Consider the following 16211-nt stretch of genomic DNA (forward strand, 5'->3'; position numbering starts at 1 on the left):
ATGGTTTAACAGATACATTGACATATGAAGACAAGCCTGACCTCTCCCCTCTCTGGGCCCCAAGTGACTACGCCCTAGCTCAGAAGGGAAAATGCAACTGCCCACAGTATCTCACAAGCATATGATGAAAATAACATCTTATCTATCTATGTTACCTAGCTAAATCTGATTCAGCCACGACACTGCCCATACCATAACCCCACCACCACCATGGGGCACTCTGTTCACAAAATTGACATCAGCAAACCACTCGCCCACACGATGCCATCTGCCCGGTACAGTTGAAACCGGGATTCATCCGTGAAGAGCACACTTCTCCAGCTTGCCAGTGGCCATCGAAGGTGAGCATTTGCCCACTGAAGTCGGTTACGCGGCGGACTGCAGTACACGTGGTCTGCGGTTGTGAGGTCGGTTGGACATACTGCCAAATTCTCTAAAACAACGTTGGAGGCAGTTTATGATAGAAAAATGAACATTCAATTCTCTGGCAACAGCTCTGGTGGACATTCCTGCAGTCATTCAATTGCACGCTCCCTCAAAACTTGAGACAACTGTGGCATTGTGTTGTGTGACACCTGTGTAATGATCATGCTGTTTAATCAGCTTCTTGATATGCCACACTTGTCAGGTGGATGGATTATCTTGGCAAAGGAGAAATGCTCACTAACAGGAATGTAAACCAATTTGTATGTAAAATTTTTGCGAAATCTGCTTTTTGTCCGTATGGAAAATTTCTGGGATCTTTGGTTTCAGCTCATGAAACACGGGACCAACACTTTACATGTTGCGTTTTTGTTCAGTATATATGTAATTCTATGCTCACCCTCCTTCTCTCCCTATAACAATATTTCATGAAGACAAGAAACCGATTGGGAGTGCTTCTTGATTTTACAATCTAAAGTCTGAATCCTCCACAGGCTTTTCTGGCTGAGAGCGATAACAAATAAATTAACTGTGGTCTATCTACAGTAAGTGATGATTAATTATGCTATTTGATAGTCAAATAAAATGTGCCATTGGGTATTACAAATCACAGGGCATTTACAGGAAAAGGGGCTGTTTCATAGACCATGATTAATCTGGATTGTACACAATAAAAAAATATACAGTGGGGAGAAGAAGTATTTGATACACTGCCGATTTTGCAGGTTTTCCTACTTACAAAGCATGTAGAGGTCAGTAATTTTTTATCATAGGTACACTTCAACTGTGAGAGACGGAATCTAAAACAAAAATCCAGAAAATCACATTGTATGATTTTTAAGTAATTAATTTGCATTTTATTGCATGACATAAGTATTTGATACATCAGAAAAGCAGAACTTAATATTTGGTACAGAAACCTTTGTTTGCAATTACAGAGATCATACGTTTCCTGTAGTTCTTGACCAGGTTTGCACACACTCCTCCATACCAGATTTTGGCTCACTCCTCCATACAGACCTTCTCCAGATCCTTCAGGTTTCGGGGCTGTCGCTGGGCAATACGGACTTTCAGCTCCCTCCAAAGATTTTCTATTGGGTTCAGGTCTGGAGACTGGCTAGGCCACTCAAAGATCTTGAGATGCTTCTTACGGAGCCACTCCTTAGTTACCCTGGCTGTGTGTTTCGGGTCGTTGTCATGCTGGAAGACCCAGCCACGACCCATCTTCAATGCTCTTTCTGAGGGAAGGAGGTTGATGGCCAAGATCTCGCGATACATGGCCCCATCCATCCTCCCCTCAATACGGTGCAGTCGTCCTGTTCCCTTTGCAGAAAAGCATCCCCAAAGAATGATGTTTCCACCTCCATGCTTCACGGTTGGGATGGTGTTCTTGGGGTTGTACTCATCCTTCTTCTTCCTCCAAACACGGCGAGTGGAGTTTAGACCAAAAAGCTCTATTTTTGTCTCATCAGACCACATGACTTTCTCCCATTCCTCTTCTGGATCATCCAGATGGTCATTGGCAAACTTCAGACGGGCCTGGACATGCGCTGGCTTGAGCAGGGGGACCTTGCGTGCGCTGCAGGATTTTAATCCATGACGGCGTAGTGTGTTACTAATGGTTTTCTTTGAGACTGTGGTCCCAGCTCTCTTCAGGTCATTGACCAGGTCCTGCTGTGTAGTTCTGGGCTGATCCCTCACCTTCCTCATGATCATTGATGCCCCACGAGGTGAGATCTTGCATGGAGCCCCAGACCGAGGGTGATTGACCATCATCTTGAACTTCTTCCATTTTCTAATAATTGCGCCAACAGTTGTTGCCTTCTCACCAAGCTGCTTGCCTATTGTCCTGTAGCCCATCCCAGCCTTGTGCAGGTCTACAATTTTATCCCTGATGTCCTTACACAGCTCTCTGGTCTTGGCCATTGTGGAGAGGTTGGAGTCTGTGGACAGGTGTCTTTTATACAGGTAACGCGTTCAAACAGGTGCAGTTAATACAGGTAATGAGTGGAGAACAGGAGGACTTCTTAAAGAAAAACTAACAGGACTGTGAGAGCCGGAATTCTTACTGGTTGGTAGGTGATCAAATACTTATGTCATGCAATAAAATGCAAATGAATTACTTAAAAATCATACAATGTGATTTTCTGGACTTTTGTTGTAGATTCCGTCTCTCACAGTTGAAGTGTACCTATGATAAAAATTACAGACCTCTACATGCTTTGTAAGTAGGAAAACCTGCAAAATCGGCAGTGTATCAAATACTTCTTCTGCCCACTGTAGATATTTAATTTTAAAATAATTGTCTCTCATGTCATATAAAAAGAAAACCAAGTAGTGAGCTAATAACGGCTTTATATTGCTGTCTAATTTCTCAGGGCAGGCCCTGTCCATGACCACTGCACTGTGTGAGGTTACCAGAACTTTTCCATTGAAAAACGACAGCTGATCCCTCTATGGACATTTTATCCCCCCCCCCCCCCCAACGGACAATTACCCTGCCCACACCCAATGAACATTTATATTGATCATTGTCACGTTGTAAACATGTATACATAATAATAATGATTATTATTTGTATTTTTTTATTGTTTCATTCACACCTGCACTGCTGGAGCTCGGAGCTTAAGAATTTCACTGTACACTGCAACTACATCTGTGCATGTGACAAAAAAAGAGAAAAAAAAGTAATATTAAACATCCACCTCATGCAGCAACAAGTGTCTACTGACCGACCTTCAAGCCCTTTCAACTGGGGTGAACATTCCTGCTTCTCCTATGACAGTCCGCCTCTGTCTGTCCCTTCAGGGCATTTGTCACAGAATTACAATAAGTTCGAATTAGTTCAAAACTGGTGTTTCTTTCCGTTCCGTCCCGCTGCCTCGGCCACGCAGTAGGGCACTATGCCCACAGTGGACAGGGGCACAGTGGCACTCTTACAGAAGGACAGCAGATAGAACAGAGCCCTGGTGTGGGCTGGTGGCCTGAATGAGTCCAGTAGGTGGAGCAGCAGCAGTGTGGCGCCCACGCATGCCAGCCTATATGTGGCGCCACCGCCTACTCTCCGGGCCTCGGCGTAGAGGGGCGAGTGCAAGCCCAAGCCCAGGCCTAACAGAGTGCCGGTGTTGCGCAGGAGGCTGGCGAAGGGTGTAGTGTCTATGTGGACCCATTGGGGCCGCTGGCACCAGCGCTGGGCCTTGTCCAGGGTCCAGAGCAGGTCCACCCCCAGGCCCCTGAGGACCAGGTAAAGGCCCACAGCGAAGGAGAGCAGGGAGAGGGTGGTGTAGATGTAACGCATCAGGCTAGCCCTGTAGATCCACTGGACCCGGTCAAAGGTCTCCGCCACTAGGATGCCTAGGAAAACGGACAGGCTTGTCAAAGAGAAGTTCTTTCCCAGCTTTCACTTGCATGTTCTCAATTGGGAAAACACCTAACAAAGGCGCCAGGCACCTACTACCATACCTGTTCAAAGACACCTAAATTATTTGTCTTGCCCATTTACCCTCTGAATGGCACACATACACAATCCATGTCTCAATTGTATCAAGGCTTAAAAATCCTTCCTTAACCTGTCTCCTCCTCTTCATCTACACTGATTGAAGTGGATTTAACAAGTGACATCAATAAGGGATCATAGCTTTCACCTGGATTCACCTGGTCAGTCTAAGTCATGGAAAGAGCAGGTGTTCTTAATGTTTTGTACACTCAGTGTATATCTGAAAGGTTTGTATTTGTAGATACTCTTCCTGGTGTCCAGTAAAATTAAGGCAGTTATACAATTTAAAAAAACATCACAATACATTTCACAACACATTGAGTGTGTGTCCTCAGGCCACTACTCTACTACCACATATCTACAACACAAAATCTATGTGTGCGTGTGTGTATAGTGCGTATGTTATGATGTGTGTATGCATAAACAACATATTTGGCATAAACTACATTCATGGCAGAAGTTACACCAAGCCAATCAGTGTTCAAAGCAGTGCTATTACCATATTGCTTATCCAGAACTGAAAGAAGGGCCAACAGGGTAGTAGGGTATAGGGTTTGATTTAGAGTTCAGTATAAGAGTTGGGGCTCTCCACTGACCTGTGACGACCCCAGCGACAACTTGGTGAGGGAAGTGGGCAGCGATGAAAACCCTGGAGAGGCAGACACACACCTGCACGCACCAGAAGACAGCCCACAGGGTCGCGCGGACACACCTGATGCGCACGCACGCACACACACACACACACACACACGCAGGGAAGGACACACAGTCACCTACTTAGCAGAGTTGGATCATTCAATCTAGATATTTGTGTCTAGCAGATAAACTCTGATAAACAACATAGAATTTGTCCTCTTACCAGTTCTTGATGTGACCCCCATGTTCCTTGAGGAGGATGGCAAGGAGTGATGAGATCATAGCGTAGTAAACCCCTGCAGCACTCATGGCATGACCCGACGGACTTCCTGTGAGAGGAGAACTGCTGTCAAGTACAGTTTTGCTTGAAAAAAAAATTGTGAACAGAATGGAATCAAACTGAATCGAACTGCACTCTATACTTTTCTGTAAACTGGTCAGCTCTGTATACCCGTTGCAAAACCCACTGGTTTATGCTTATTTATTAAACCCTCTTAGGCCTCACTTCCCCCTATCTGAGATATCTACTGCAGCCCTCATCCTCCACATACAACACCCATTCTGTCAGTCACATTCTGTTAAAGTATCCCTAAAGCACACACATCCCTGGGTCGCTCCTCTTTTCAGTTCGCTGCAGCTAGCAACTGGAACGAGCTGCAACAAACACTAAAACTGGACAGTTTTATCTCAATCTCTTAATTCAAAGACTCAATCATGGACACTCTTACTGACAGTTGTGGCTGCTTTGCGTGATGTATTGTTGTCTCTACCTTCTTGCCCTTTGTGCTGTCGTCTGTGCCCAATAATGTTTGTACCCTGTTTTGTGCTGCTACCATTTTGTGCTGCTGCCATGTTGTGTTGTCATGTGTTGCTTCTATGCTTTTTGGTAGGCCATCATTGTAAATAAGAATTTGTTCTTAACTGACTTGCCTAGTTAAATAAAGGTTAAATAAATAAAAAATAAAATAAAATAATGGAATTTAATTCATTTGAGTTGAAAATACTGCATGGATTCTCCAGAAAGGAAAGCGGTTTTGCAACCAGCAGCAGACAAACAGGCACTCACCTGGACTAGTCTCACAGGTCATAGGGAACTGCCCAATTTGTGGCGCTGATGAGTTGCCATAGTAAGGAGTCTCTTGAACCCACCAATAGGGACGCTCGCCAAACAGGATCCTGTGTAGACATGAGAGAGTAATATATCATGTATCACATATTGAATCCTCCTCTGTCTAGCAACATACGCACTGGAGGGATCATCTGTTGGATTGTTCTCATAGCATAGTTAAATCATTCGGAACCTGCAGTATTTTTTATCCTGGAAATATACATATTATATTGTTATTCTTTATCTTACCATCTGAGCACTGTGATTAGTATTAGTAGTCACCTACCATTTGAAGATAAGGTTGAGCCAGTCTCCCACCACAGCCACCCAGACCAGCTTGACCCCCACTGATTCCCGCAGGTGGAAACACACAGGGAAGAAGACAAAGAAGGTGTTCCGCAGGTCAGCTGCCATGGAAACAAACAGGAACCAGCTCTGAGTGTCCCTGTAGTGAGTCTGGAGGTATCGTGTGGTGCTAACCCCATAGGCGTGGACGGTGTCCATGGCTGCTCTCTAGTTCACTGTATCTGACAGTCACACTAACGTCAAGACCAGTCTTCGACAACTAGTCTATAGCTGCTGCTGTGTCTGATATCCTATGTCAGAAGAGCAGAGGTGTCTGCTGAGATGCCCGCTGGCAGTACCATAGTTCTGTGTGTATTGCCTGATAAAGTCAAGAGGTAGTGGTGTGAGGTCTCTGTGCAGCCCTTGTAGTGTGTGCTGCTTGTCTGTCCAGTGCACGCCTGTCACCGCTGCTATCCCTTTTATACCCTGTGTGAACACCTGGTCACTCCACCACGCCTGATCTTTGAACTGGAGAGAGTGAGGAGGGAAAAGAACTGGACAAACATTACATCATGACTGACTGCACTGCAGCCAGCTGGTCAGTGCATCACCATGGGGACTACCTGTGGTGTGGTATTGTTGGAAGACCCCCCCCCCCCCCACATGCACGCACGTACACACACACACACACCAGTGGCGGGTGGTGGGAGGAGCTATAGGAGGATGGGCTCATTGTAATGTCTGGAACGGAATCAATGGAACGGTATCAAACAAATCAAACATATGGAAACCACATGTTTGACTCCGTTCCATTAATTCCATTCCAGCCATTACAATGAGCCCGTCCTGCTATTGCTCCTCCAACCAGCCTCCACTGAAAGACATATGCATGCACACATACTCATCACCACCGTCACGTCATGCATGTGCAGGGGCTGCTCCTCCAGTTATCGCTCCCTGCCCTGTTGAGAGCTCAGAGTGAGTAGATACCAGATGAAGTAAATGTGAAGTGTTCTTTTTCCCCCGCCGGCTGATTGCCCTCTTATGGGGCTAGTGGAGTTGAACAATAACAAGCGTATGGGTTCAATATAAGCGCTAATGAATCGCTGACAGATTTCTCCTTTCAAGAGTTCAATATCCCTCAATGTCTCATTGGTCCATCATTCTTATTTCATTCAATGACTGCTTTAAACTACATGTACTCTCTAAGGGTTCCAAAAGGGTTCTTTGGCTGTCCCCATAGGAGAACCCTTTTTGGTTCCACGTAGAACACTTTTGGGTTCCATGTAGAACACTCTGTGGAAAGGGTCCTACTTGGAACCCAAAAGGGTTCTACCTGGAACCAAAACAGTTCTACCTGGAACCAAAAAGGGTTCTCCTATGGGGACAGCCGAAGAACCCTTTTAGGTTCTAGATAGCTCTTTTTTTCTAAGAGTGTATGGTTAACCATGTTAAGAAAGATTACTTTTTCAGGACATACTACTTTGCATGTGTTGCTGAAGGCCAACGGAGGAGGGAAAAAAAGAGGACAACATGGAAAAACCCATGCTGTACAGGCACGTCGAGCTAGTGATGGAAAAGAGTGTAGCCTCGTTTAGTGAGGCATGGAGGGGAGTGAAGGAGGGAAGAGGAGAGGAGGAGGAGAGGGTCTGTGTTTACGTCTAGCTGAGTGTTCCCAGCCACCACCCTCCAACCAGCACACGTTTCCAAGGTGATATGTTATCTGGCCGTGGCCGGCTGACAGACATTAGGCCTGTTCCTTGCCTGCTGCTGCTGTTGTTTGCTCCACAAACCATGATCTTCCCCAGGGAGCTAAAAATAACACTAGCATGGTCCCACTGTGCAGCCCACCACACGTACACACACATCCTACAATTCCCATTTCATGTCCGTCCCCCACCCCTCCAACTGCACTAACGGAGCGGATGGCTTTCCCTTGAGAAACACGTTCAGGGAGGGGGGAGACAAGTGAACGTGTGATTGGGGTGGGGAGGGGGGAAACCAGGTGAGAGATGCATGATCTAAGTGTGTTTTGTTGAACTCTTCCCTGATGGTATAATAGGACATATTTTCACGATATTTATTCATGTAACCTTTGTAAATCCATTACAAACCTATTGATGTTTTCTAGCCAGCTAAGGGACTGCTACTGGTGTGAGAGGGGAGAAATGTAACGGATTTCCTCTTCGTCTGAGGAGGAGTAGCAAGGATCGGACCAATGTGCAGCGTGGTAAGTGTCCATAATTAGATTTTTAACAAATCAAAATGAACACAGAACAAAATAACAAAAAACACAAACAAACAACCGAAACAGTCCCGTATGGTGCAAACACTGGAACGGAAAATAATCACCCACAAAACACAATAGAAAACAGGCTACCTAAATATGACTCCCAATCAGAGACAACGACTGACACCTGCCTCTGATTGAGAACCATACTAGGCCAAACACATAGAAATATAAATACAGAACAAAACATAGAAAAACAGCATAGAATGCCCACCCCAACTCACGCCCTGACCGAACTAAAATAAAGACATAAAAAAGGAACTAAGGTCAGAACGTGACAAGAAAGTTGTTATTTCCAACTCAAGGAGGCCGTTAACTGTGGTTGATCTCTGCTATGCAACATGTCACTGTGAAGATGTTTACTCAGTCAAAAGCCTCTTGTTTATGTCTACACAAATACGTCTGTGATTAACAAGGCAATTGTCTTAATTGCGCCATGTTGATTACCAGAGTGCTTTTACCAAGTTTAGTAAACAGAGTTAAAACAGAGGTTAAACCGGGCACTCCATCACCAATAATACCCTTGCCATAGACCACATCACCAACATCACTGCCCTGCACACCAAGGTACCATCTGTCCCAGTGGACAGTGCTGATAAACTAGAGAAAAACACACAGTTGTCCAAATATTGAATGTTCAGCCGATGTTTGTCTGCTTTGTATGGAGATCAGGCTTCTGAGCTGTGGCTGTTTGGGACTGTGAGTTATGACCCAACCAGGTCTATTAGTTAATGATTACAGACATCCCCAACACATTCATCACAAGTGTGAGGATGCATAATGCATTAGAGAGGAAACATGTGCAGGACACCATGCGTTCATTACATTGTCTATTGTTGCTGTTGTTCACCACTTTATAAAAGGAGGATAATGGTCTACTGGAGACTTTTAGCACCAGGGAATCACAAGGCTCAGACTTTTGCGGAAATAATGCATTCATGTCAATGGGAGATTTTTGTGAAATTTATCCTTGCAGATCACATGGTAGGATTCCTCCCTGAGTTTCTGGACTCTGTCAGCATCCTCTTTCATCAGTTGGAGAGGCTTACCTTTGAGGAAGTTCCAAAGGGTAGTCAAATACTGGGGTCTCACACCATGCATAGGCCTAGATTTAATTACATTTATGGTTTATTTTAATAGGGATGGGTACAAGCACATTGGAATATTGAATAAACAATCATCTGATGTGTTGCATCAGCTAGATTAGCGTATTAAAATAGCATCACTGTGTTTACACAATACAATTTAGCCATAAAGTTGAGGTCTTGTTTATATAGTCATCTGGTCTGTTCAGCATTTATACATCTGTTATAGCAGTTGTTGTTGAAAGAGAAACTAGACCAATTAAGGACTACAGGCTCAAAGGAAGTGTTGTACTATACTATCATGAACCTCAGCTTATAGGCAACTTTCCATCTATTGCCCTTGAGAATAGACAGATGAAGCCATAGCGTGTGACACCCATGTTGCTATCGATGTCTCGTCAGGCAGTCTGCCAAGAAAATCCAAATGATAAACAGTCTTGTTATGACAGTAAGGTTCTTTATAGAAACTTCCAACATACTTTCCCAAGTCTGTTCAGACTCCTCACAGTATGCCCTGAACCAAGAGACCCTGACATTAAGTATTTTATGCTAGATTTTCTTGTTGCCATAAACAAAAACATTTCCCATGGTTGAAGTTACCTAATAGTTGTGCATGGGTCTTTTATTATAAAATGAAAATCAAACTCAAGTCAACTCAGGTAAATAGCTAAAGATGTGTGATTTTATCTGGCCAGCATTTGATCTAATGTTTTATAGAAATATGTTATCTTTCTATGTAGGCTATAGGCTATCCTGTGTATATTCCTCTATTCAAGTCTTCTTACTGCTTAGTCTAAGTCTAGTAATCTTGGCGGAGACTTTTCAACTCCAAGGGAGTGACTCTCAGAATGAAGGTGCCTCTGAAGAGACTGACAACCAATCTTTGGTCTACCTCTGAGATCAGTGTGTGGGGGTTCTTACCAGTAACCGGAGCAGTCTACTGGTCATGACTCATGACCGTTATATGGTTAGTGGAGCAGGAAGATCACAGGGCGAGGACGTTGGGGTGACCAGCACTAGGCAGCTGAGAGTTTGAATCCAATGTAAAATGTCCCTGACATTAACACAGATGCAGTTATCTCCTCTTTATTTAGGGGGGGATGTGGTTGCTGTGTCAGGAGTCAAGTTAGGAATTTGACAAATTAAGTTCCTTTGCTTTCTCCTGAGTGTTTTTTTTTTGTTGCTAATCTTTCTTGTTTTAACCAAGCTAGCCTGCAGGCATTAATTAGAATGGAGGACAAACCAAAGTTTCCTTAGTGTCTGACTGAAATCATGCGAACCCAGATGTGGTAATCTCCATAGGAACGTTTTCTCTGACACCACTAACTCCAGTGTTGATTCAATGTATCCATTCCCCTCACAGTTCTAACACTTTAACAACTGGTCTGTAACTGAATGTCTACACAGTCTGAGTGGAATTTATTGAAAGTGGAAGGTCAAATTAAAACATACGTTTTGCAACACAAGTGGGAGTAGACATATGTATGTGTGTGTGTGTGTGTGTGTGTGTTTGTGTGTGTATATGTATGTATGTATGTATGTATGTGTGTGTGATGAGTAGCCTATACAGGTCTAAGAGGCACTTAGCAGCGGAGCAGAAATCCATCTTTCCAAAATGTGGACAAAGTTCTGCGTAAGAGGCCTGTTAGCTGCATGGACATTCCTTCAAATATTTACAATGGCCAGTGTGAGGAGGTCATTTTCAGGTCACCTTTAGTAGGGATTGGAGGCTGTGCCAAGATATGTTACAAAATCTGTGGGTTGTCCAAGGGGGAAAATTACAAACTCGCAATGGCCTTAAAAATGCCAAAATCTTGTCCAACAAACCCTATTGTACTGTGAAAAAAAATTCTAAGTTAATTCTTATCCAGGCTGTATCACAACCGGCCGTGATTGTCCCATAGGGCGGCGTACAGTTGGCCCAGCGTCGTCCGGGTTTGGCCGGTGTAGGCCGTCATTGTAAATAAGAAATTGTTCTTAACTGACCTGCCTAGTTAAATAAAGGTTAAAAAAAAAAATCAACATATTAAAAGGTATACAACAAGAACTTCCGTTCCCATGAAGTGAGGAGGGGTGGGGAGTTCATTCACCCACTTTGATCTGGTCTCTGCAGACACCATGGGGAGTAGAAAGACTGTAAAAAACAGGAAACAGCTGAGGTCCAGCCCATTTGAAACAAATATTTTTATTTTTTATTGGGAGAGACAACTAGACAGATTATTTCTTATGTGTAAGGTAAAAACATAAACAAAACAATCAACGGAGAGTTACAGCTTCCTCCTCATACAGAGAGTGGTCAGACGAACGTGAATTGAAAAGCCTCAGTGCAGTGATAAAGTATTCAAATGAGCAGATATAAACCTATACTGTATTGAGTTGAATATATACAGTGAGTGTACCATTTAGAGGGTGAATGGGCAAGACAAAAGATTTAAGTGCCTTTGAACAGGGTATGATAGTAGGTGCCAGGCACACAGGTCTGAGTGTGTCAAGAACGGCAACGCCGCTGGGTTTTTCCACTCTCAACAGTTTTCCGTGTCTATCAAGAATGGTCCACCACCCAAAAGACATCCAGCCAACTTGACACAACTGTGGGAAGCATTGGAGTCAATTTGGGCCAGCATCCCTGTGGAACACTTTTGACAACTTGTAGAGTCCATGCCAAGTTAGAAATCCAATATTGTTTCTTAATTATTTCAAATTTTCACATTTTCATAAGTGTTTTAGTGTTTAGCGCAGAGCACACTCAGGATTGGGACTGGGGACTTTTTTTTTTTTCACTCTTCAAACTTCATGGTCCCTTCAAACCCATTGTAGGTGAACGGTTCAACGACTGGGCTGCATGCGTCTTCAGCCAAGCAGGCCATCTTGTTATTTTCACAGTTTCCCTCTGACCCTGGGCTGATGTACACCCCGTCTGGAGAGTGAATAGACGGGTCCTCATCAAAGTAATTATGTGGTCTCAGGATCACTCCGCCTCCATTTCCAACGGTAACTGTGTTGGGGATGTCCTCAGCATGAGGAATGTGGAGGAAGCCGGTGGTTACCCAGGCAACCAGGTCCTAGACAAAAAAACACTAATTTGGTGACTACCAAACCTTCATTTATCAATGACCTGAAAATGTGCAAATCTCAAGAGAGTGGTAAAATATATGTAAGGACAACGGCACATAAGACCAAAAACACACCTGGTTCTCAATGCTCTCGTCATCCTCAATGTACTTGCTGAAGTCCACTGCTGGTGTCCACATGTTGTTCTGACTGTACAGGCTACTGCTGGTCTGCTCCGAGTCTTTGTGCTTAGTGATGGCCACTTTATACCTGCCAAATAAAATAACAAAAGTTGGTCAAACTGCTTTGCCTTTGGTCTACCTGTAACCTGTGTTTTGGGAATTAGGACCTTCCTTAGGAGAGAGGAGGGAGCCTCACCTAGCCCAAGACATGGACTTCTCCTCTGGCTCCGTCTCTGGAAGGCTGTCACCGGTGAAGCTGACCACCTGGAGGCGGTAGGAGCGTTGGTGGCCCCAGCGGTTGGTGCGGTTGCTTGCGATGTGAAGGTAGCGTGGCGTCTTGGTGTCGTAGCGGAGAGCAGCCTCCTTCTCAGTCTTTAGCTGGGCCTCCACCAGCTGAGGAACCATGGCATAGCGCTCCGGCATCCAGGGTAAAGAAACATTCATAAACTTCATGTCCTTGGTCTGGAATACATTCTCAACCCCTGTGGTACAAAATCCCAATTCAAAATTCTAATTATTGGATCATGTTATAATCCTATCATTGAAATGAAAGATAACTCATTTAAAACATGTATAACTGTGCTTTACTTTCATCGGTTCATACTAGGCCAAATGTATTGTTCACACTTACCCAACACGTCCAGGTCAACTTTGAAGTTGATGAAATGAGTGTGGATGTTCCCAATAGTATTTTCTGCCACCTGGTGTCCGTATTTGAGATTGCCATCAACATTGAAAGATGACGATATGTATCCAGTGGCATGCACTTTGGTCTCAACAGAGCCGCTCTGGTAAAAAATGAAGTCCCACAAGTAGTCATAGTTACCTATGGCCGTAATGGTCCTAAAAACTAAGGCACTGTTTACCATGCCTCCATAACTATTGCTGAAAAAGTCCGAGAAGTGTCTTCTGAGAGGACGGCCTGTATTGTGCTCAAAAAGGCAAATTGAATTCCTGAATCTATGAGGTGCACTGACGTCAATGTATCGGAAAGTGTCGATGTAGGTTGCCGCGTACGGACAATCCACGCCTCGAACGAGCTCGTGCGCAAAGCGACCTATTCCGATACTAGAGTCCAAAAACTTAGTCAGAATCATGCCGGGTGTGATGGAACCATAAACTGACATTGCCTCTTGAACACTAAGCTCATAAACTATCCTCTCCCCCTTGAAACGAATGTCAAAAACTCTCATACCGGTGAGGGAACTCAGACCGAACGCAAAACTCCATTCGAGATACATGACATGATTATTCTTGACACTGAAGCGTTTACCTTGCGCGTAAAACTGCTGAGGGCTTAAACCTGTGGGTTTACTTTTAGGTTTTAGTGATGCATAGTTCTGGACAGGTTTATACACAATTTTAGTCACTGTCCCGGCATCATATTGTTTTATAAGATCCTCCACACTGTCGAAGTACTGTCCGTTATAAAGTAATCTCTTCACACTCCAAAGAGACGCGTTGGTGCTTTCGTGGTTGATTAAAACTTCCAAACCTACAGGGTGGATGTACATCCCACTCAAATCACGAAAGAAAGATATCCATGTCTGTCTCTCTCCGGATTTGACACCCCGAGGCATGCCTTCGAAACCATTCAGGGTTTTCTCTTTACTGACATCAAAACTTTCTTTCATTATTTGGCCAAGTTTTGTAAATACCTCTTCATTAATAAACTTGAAAATAAGTGCATATTCACCAATGGTGACCGTACGAGCATTGATGGGCAACTCTTCTTTATACCTCTCAACGGTGACATCGCGGTGGTAAGTCGTGTTGGGGAGAGGTCCCACCACATATTCTTTAATGTGCCCAAGGGTTCCATAGAAAACCACCGCAGTCGCCTCTCTCACCGGCTTGGGTTTATTGTTATCTAGGTAGCCAAGTGCATCCGCTTTCCTTGGCAGCAAAAGATCAATTAAGAAGAGAAAATTCCCTGAAGGCTTTGTAAGCGCATTGACAGAAATATCCAAGTCTTTCTGATTACTCATATAGTCGCGGACTTGGAGATATTCCTCCGCGGACAGGTCAGCAAACATCGCGCTGCGTTCATTGTGTTTTCCCTTGAAAACATGATGCGGCTTCGAGGAGCATTTGGGCAGCCTACCTGAGTAAAGACATACGATGACAATATTCGCTATTACTGAGATCAGGCCAAAGAGTATCAATATCCATTTAACTAATGAAGTCATTCTCCAAACCACAATCTAAACATCCTGGGGTGTTCTGGATAGAGGAGGCGATTGCGATGAGCATAAGATTAGGCGGCAAGTGAATTTGGGATGAGCCACACCCGTCCGTCCCTCGTCCCACCCCCGTGCAGCACCCTCAAGAAATTCAAAGTTCTCGTATACTTTGAATAAAGTTATGCAATTGCCGGGATTTAATCCAATAGTTTTTTTTAAGCGGCAAGTGAATTTGGGATGAGCCACACCCGTCCGTCCCTCGTCCCACCCCCGTGCAGCACCCTCAAGAAATTCAAAGTTCTCGTATACTTTGAATAAAGTTATGCAATTGCCGGGATTTAATCCAATAGTTTTTGGATAAAGGCCAACATTCCTCCTGCGTAAAGTGTATTTTACGCACATATTGTATGCTCCCTGTGGAAAGGGTTGTGCGTTCCTGTCAAATAAATACTTGTTCAATGGACTTGGTTGTGTTGATATATTTTTTACAGATATTTTATTTGTACATGTAGGCCTAGATAGAAAATTAAATGTGTAACTATTTTTACACAAAATGTGGTGTGCAAGAGCATCGTCTTCTTGAAGTTGAAATACACTATAATGGTTATTTTAGTTGGGAAGCCTCTATAAACCAGGCATCACGCGCAGACAAAACAATTGATGGTGTTGCTTTTGTTGTTTTTCACTAGCCTGGGTCTCACTGCACTGTCGAAGTGAAAAAACACCTTCATCTGATTTGTCTGTTGTCGCCCGCCGTGTTTCCTGGACCCTGGTGGGAATAGTTTTCCGTTTCGGAACGCAGCCAACATTCTCTCGCCAACATTTGATGTAAGTGGAAAGCCACAAGTCTTGGCAGCCTTCCGAAAGTCCTCAGTTTGAAGTAGGTTTATAGTGTATAGCGCTCCTCACTTTTTCTTTCTGAGGCAAGCCGTAAAAGGAGCTCTCTTATTCTAACCAACAAACACAGCTATAACTCTTAGTTGCTACATCCAATTTTGGATATAGGCATTAAAAGAATGATATAGCCTATACCCATTGATTCTTGAGTAATAGGCTAAGTTATAAATGCCTCATGAGCTAGTTCAACTGTCGTAGACCTACCCCATCAGAACCCAAAATATAAGCTTGATTTACACCAATGTTTGTAAACAATGTAGGCCTAAATGTAAACGAACAATGCATACCCTCAAGACATGGCTAGCAGAGACAATTTTGTATTAGCAACTGATAATTATGAGCTTATATGGTATTAAAGTTAAGGGACATCACCCTGGGCGGAGTGAACCATAGTAGGGGATAAAAAGGGAAAACACCATCTCCAGAACTGAGTGTGTTACTTTCAAATTACTGTAAGTGTATACTCCGGGTTGCAATCCTTATTAAACAAACTAACCTCCGATCAAAGAAGTTTCCTGTGGTCTCTTGTATGAACATAGGGCAGAAATCCCTTACAACTGTTTGCATCTGAGTGA

At 43.9% G+C, this 16211-nt stretch overlaps 2 protein-coding genes across 2 annotated transcripts; both read right to left on the reverse strand.

Moving 5' to 3' along the window:
* Positions 1-2608: 2608 nt before the first annotated feature.
* On the reverse strand, positions 2609-6403 carry LOC120044567 (glucose-6-phosphatase-like). Its single transcript, XM_038989231.1, has 5 exons — positions 5950-6403; positions 5622-5731; positions 4779-4884; positions 4516-4631; positions 2609-3777 (listed from the first exon to the last, which is right to left on the reverse strand). The coding sequence occupies exons 1-5, from the start codon at positions 6165-6167 to the stop codon at positions 3269-3271; spliced, it is 1059 nt and encodes a 352-aa protein (XP_038845159.1). The 5' UTR covers positions 6168-6403; the 3' UTR covers positions 2609-3268.
* Positions 6404-12038: 5635 nt separating this feature from the next.
* LOC120037287 (primary amine oxidase, liver isozyme-like) lies at positions 12039-14838 on the reverse strand. Its single transcript, XM_038983457.1, has 4 exons — positions 13188-14838; positions 12753-13038; positions 12512-12644; positions 12039-12385 (listed from the first exon to the last, which is right to left on the reverse strand). The coding sequence occupies exons 1-4, from the start codon at positions 14743-14745 to the stop codon at positions 12101-12103; spliced, it is 2262 nt and encodes a 753-aa protein (XP_038839385.1). The 5' UTR covers positions 14746-14838; the 3' UTR covers positions 12039-12100.
* Between the last annotated feature and the right edge of the window lie 1373 nt (positions 14839-16211).

This window comes from Salvelinus namaycush, chromosome 3 (genome assembly GCF_016432855.1).
Source record: "Salvelinus namaycush isolate Seneca chromosome 3, SaNama_1.0, whole genome shotgun sequence".
NCBI classification, from domain to species: Eukaryota; Metazoa; Chordata; class Actinopteri; order Salmoniformes; family Salmonidae; genus Salvelinus; species Salvelinus namaycush.

Bases quoted from the DNA above. Each gene is read 5' to 3' on its own strand.
- LOC120044567 (XM_038989231.1), bottom strand. From the start codon at position 6,167: ATGGACACCGTCCACGCCTATGGGGTTAGCACCACACGATACCTCCAG. The intron at 4,632-4,778 runs GTAAGAGGACAA...CGTGCGCATCAG, and splicing joins GGGGGTCACATCAAGAACTG to GTGTGTCCGCGCGACCCTGT. The intron at 3,778-4,515 runs GTCAGTGGAGAG...CCGTTTTCCTAG, and splicing joins TGTCGCTGGGGTCGTCACAG to GCATCCTAGTGGCGGAGACC.
- LOC120037287 (XM_038983457.1), bottom strand. From the start codon at position 14,745: ATGACTTCATTAGTTAAATGGATATTGATACTCTTTGGCCTGATCTCA. The intron at 13,039-13,187 runs GTAAGTGTGAAC...TTTGTACCACAG, and splicing joins AGTTGACCTGGACGTGTTGG to GGGTTGAGAATGTATTCCAG. The intron at 12,645-12,752 runs GTGAGGCTCCCT...TTTATTTGGCAG, and splicing joins AAGTCCATGTCTTGGGCTAG to GTATAAAGTGGCCATCACTA.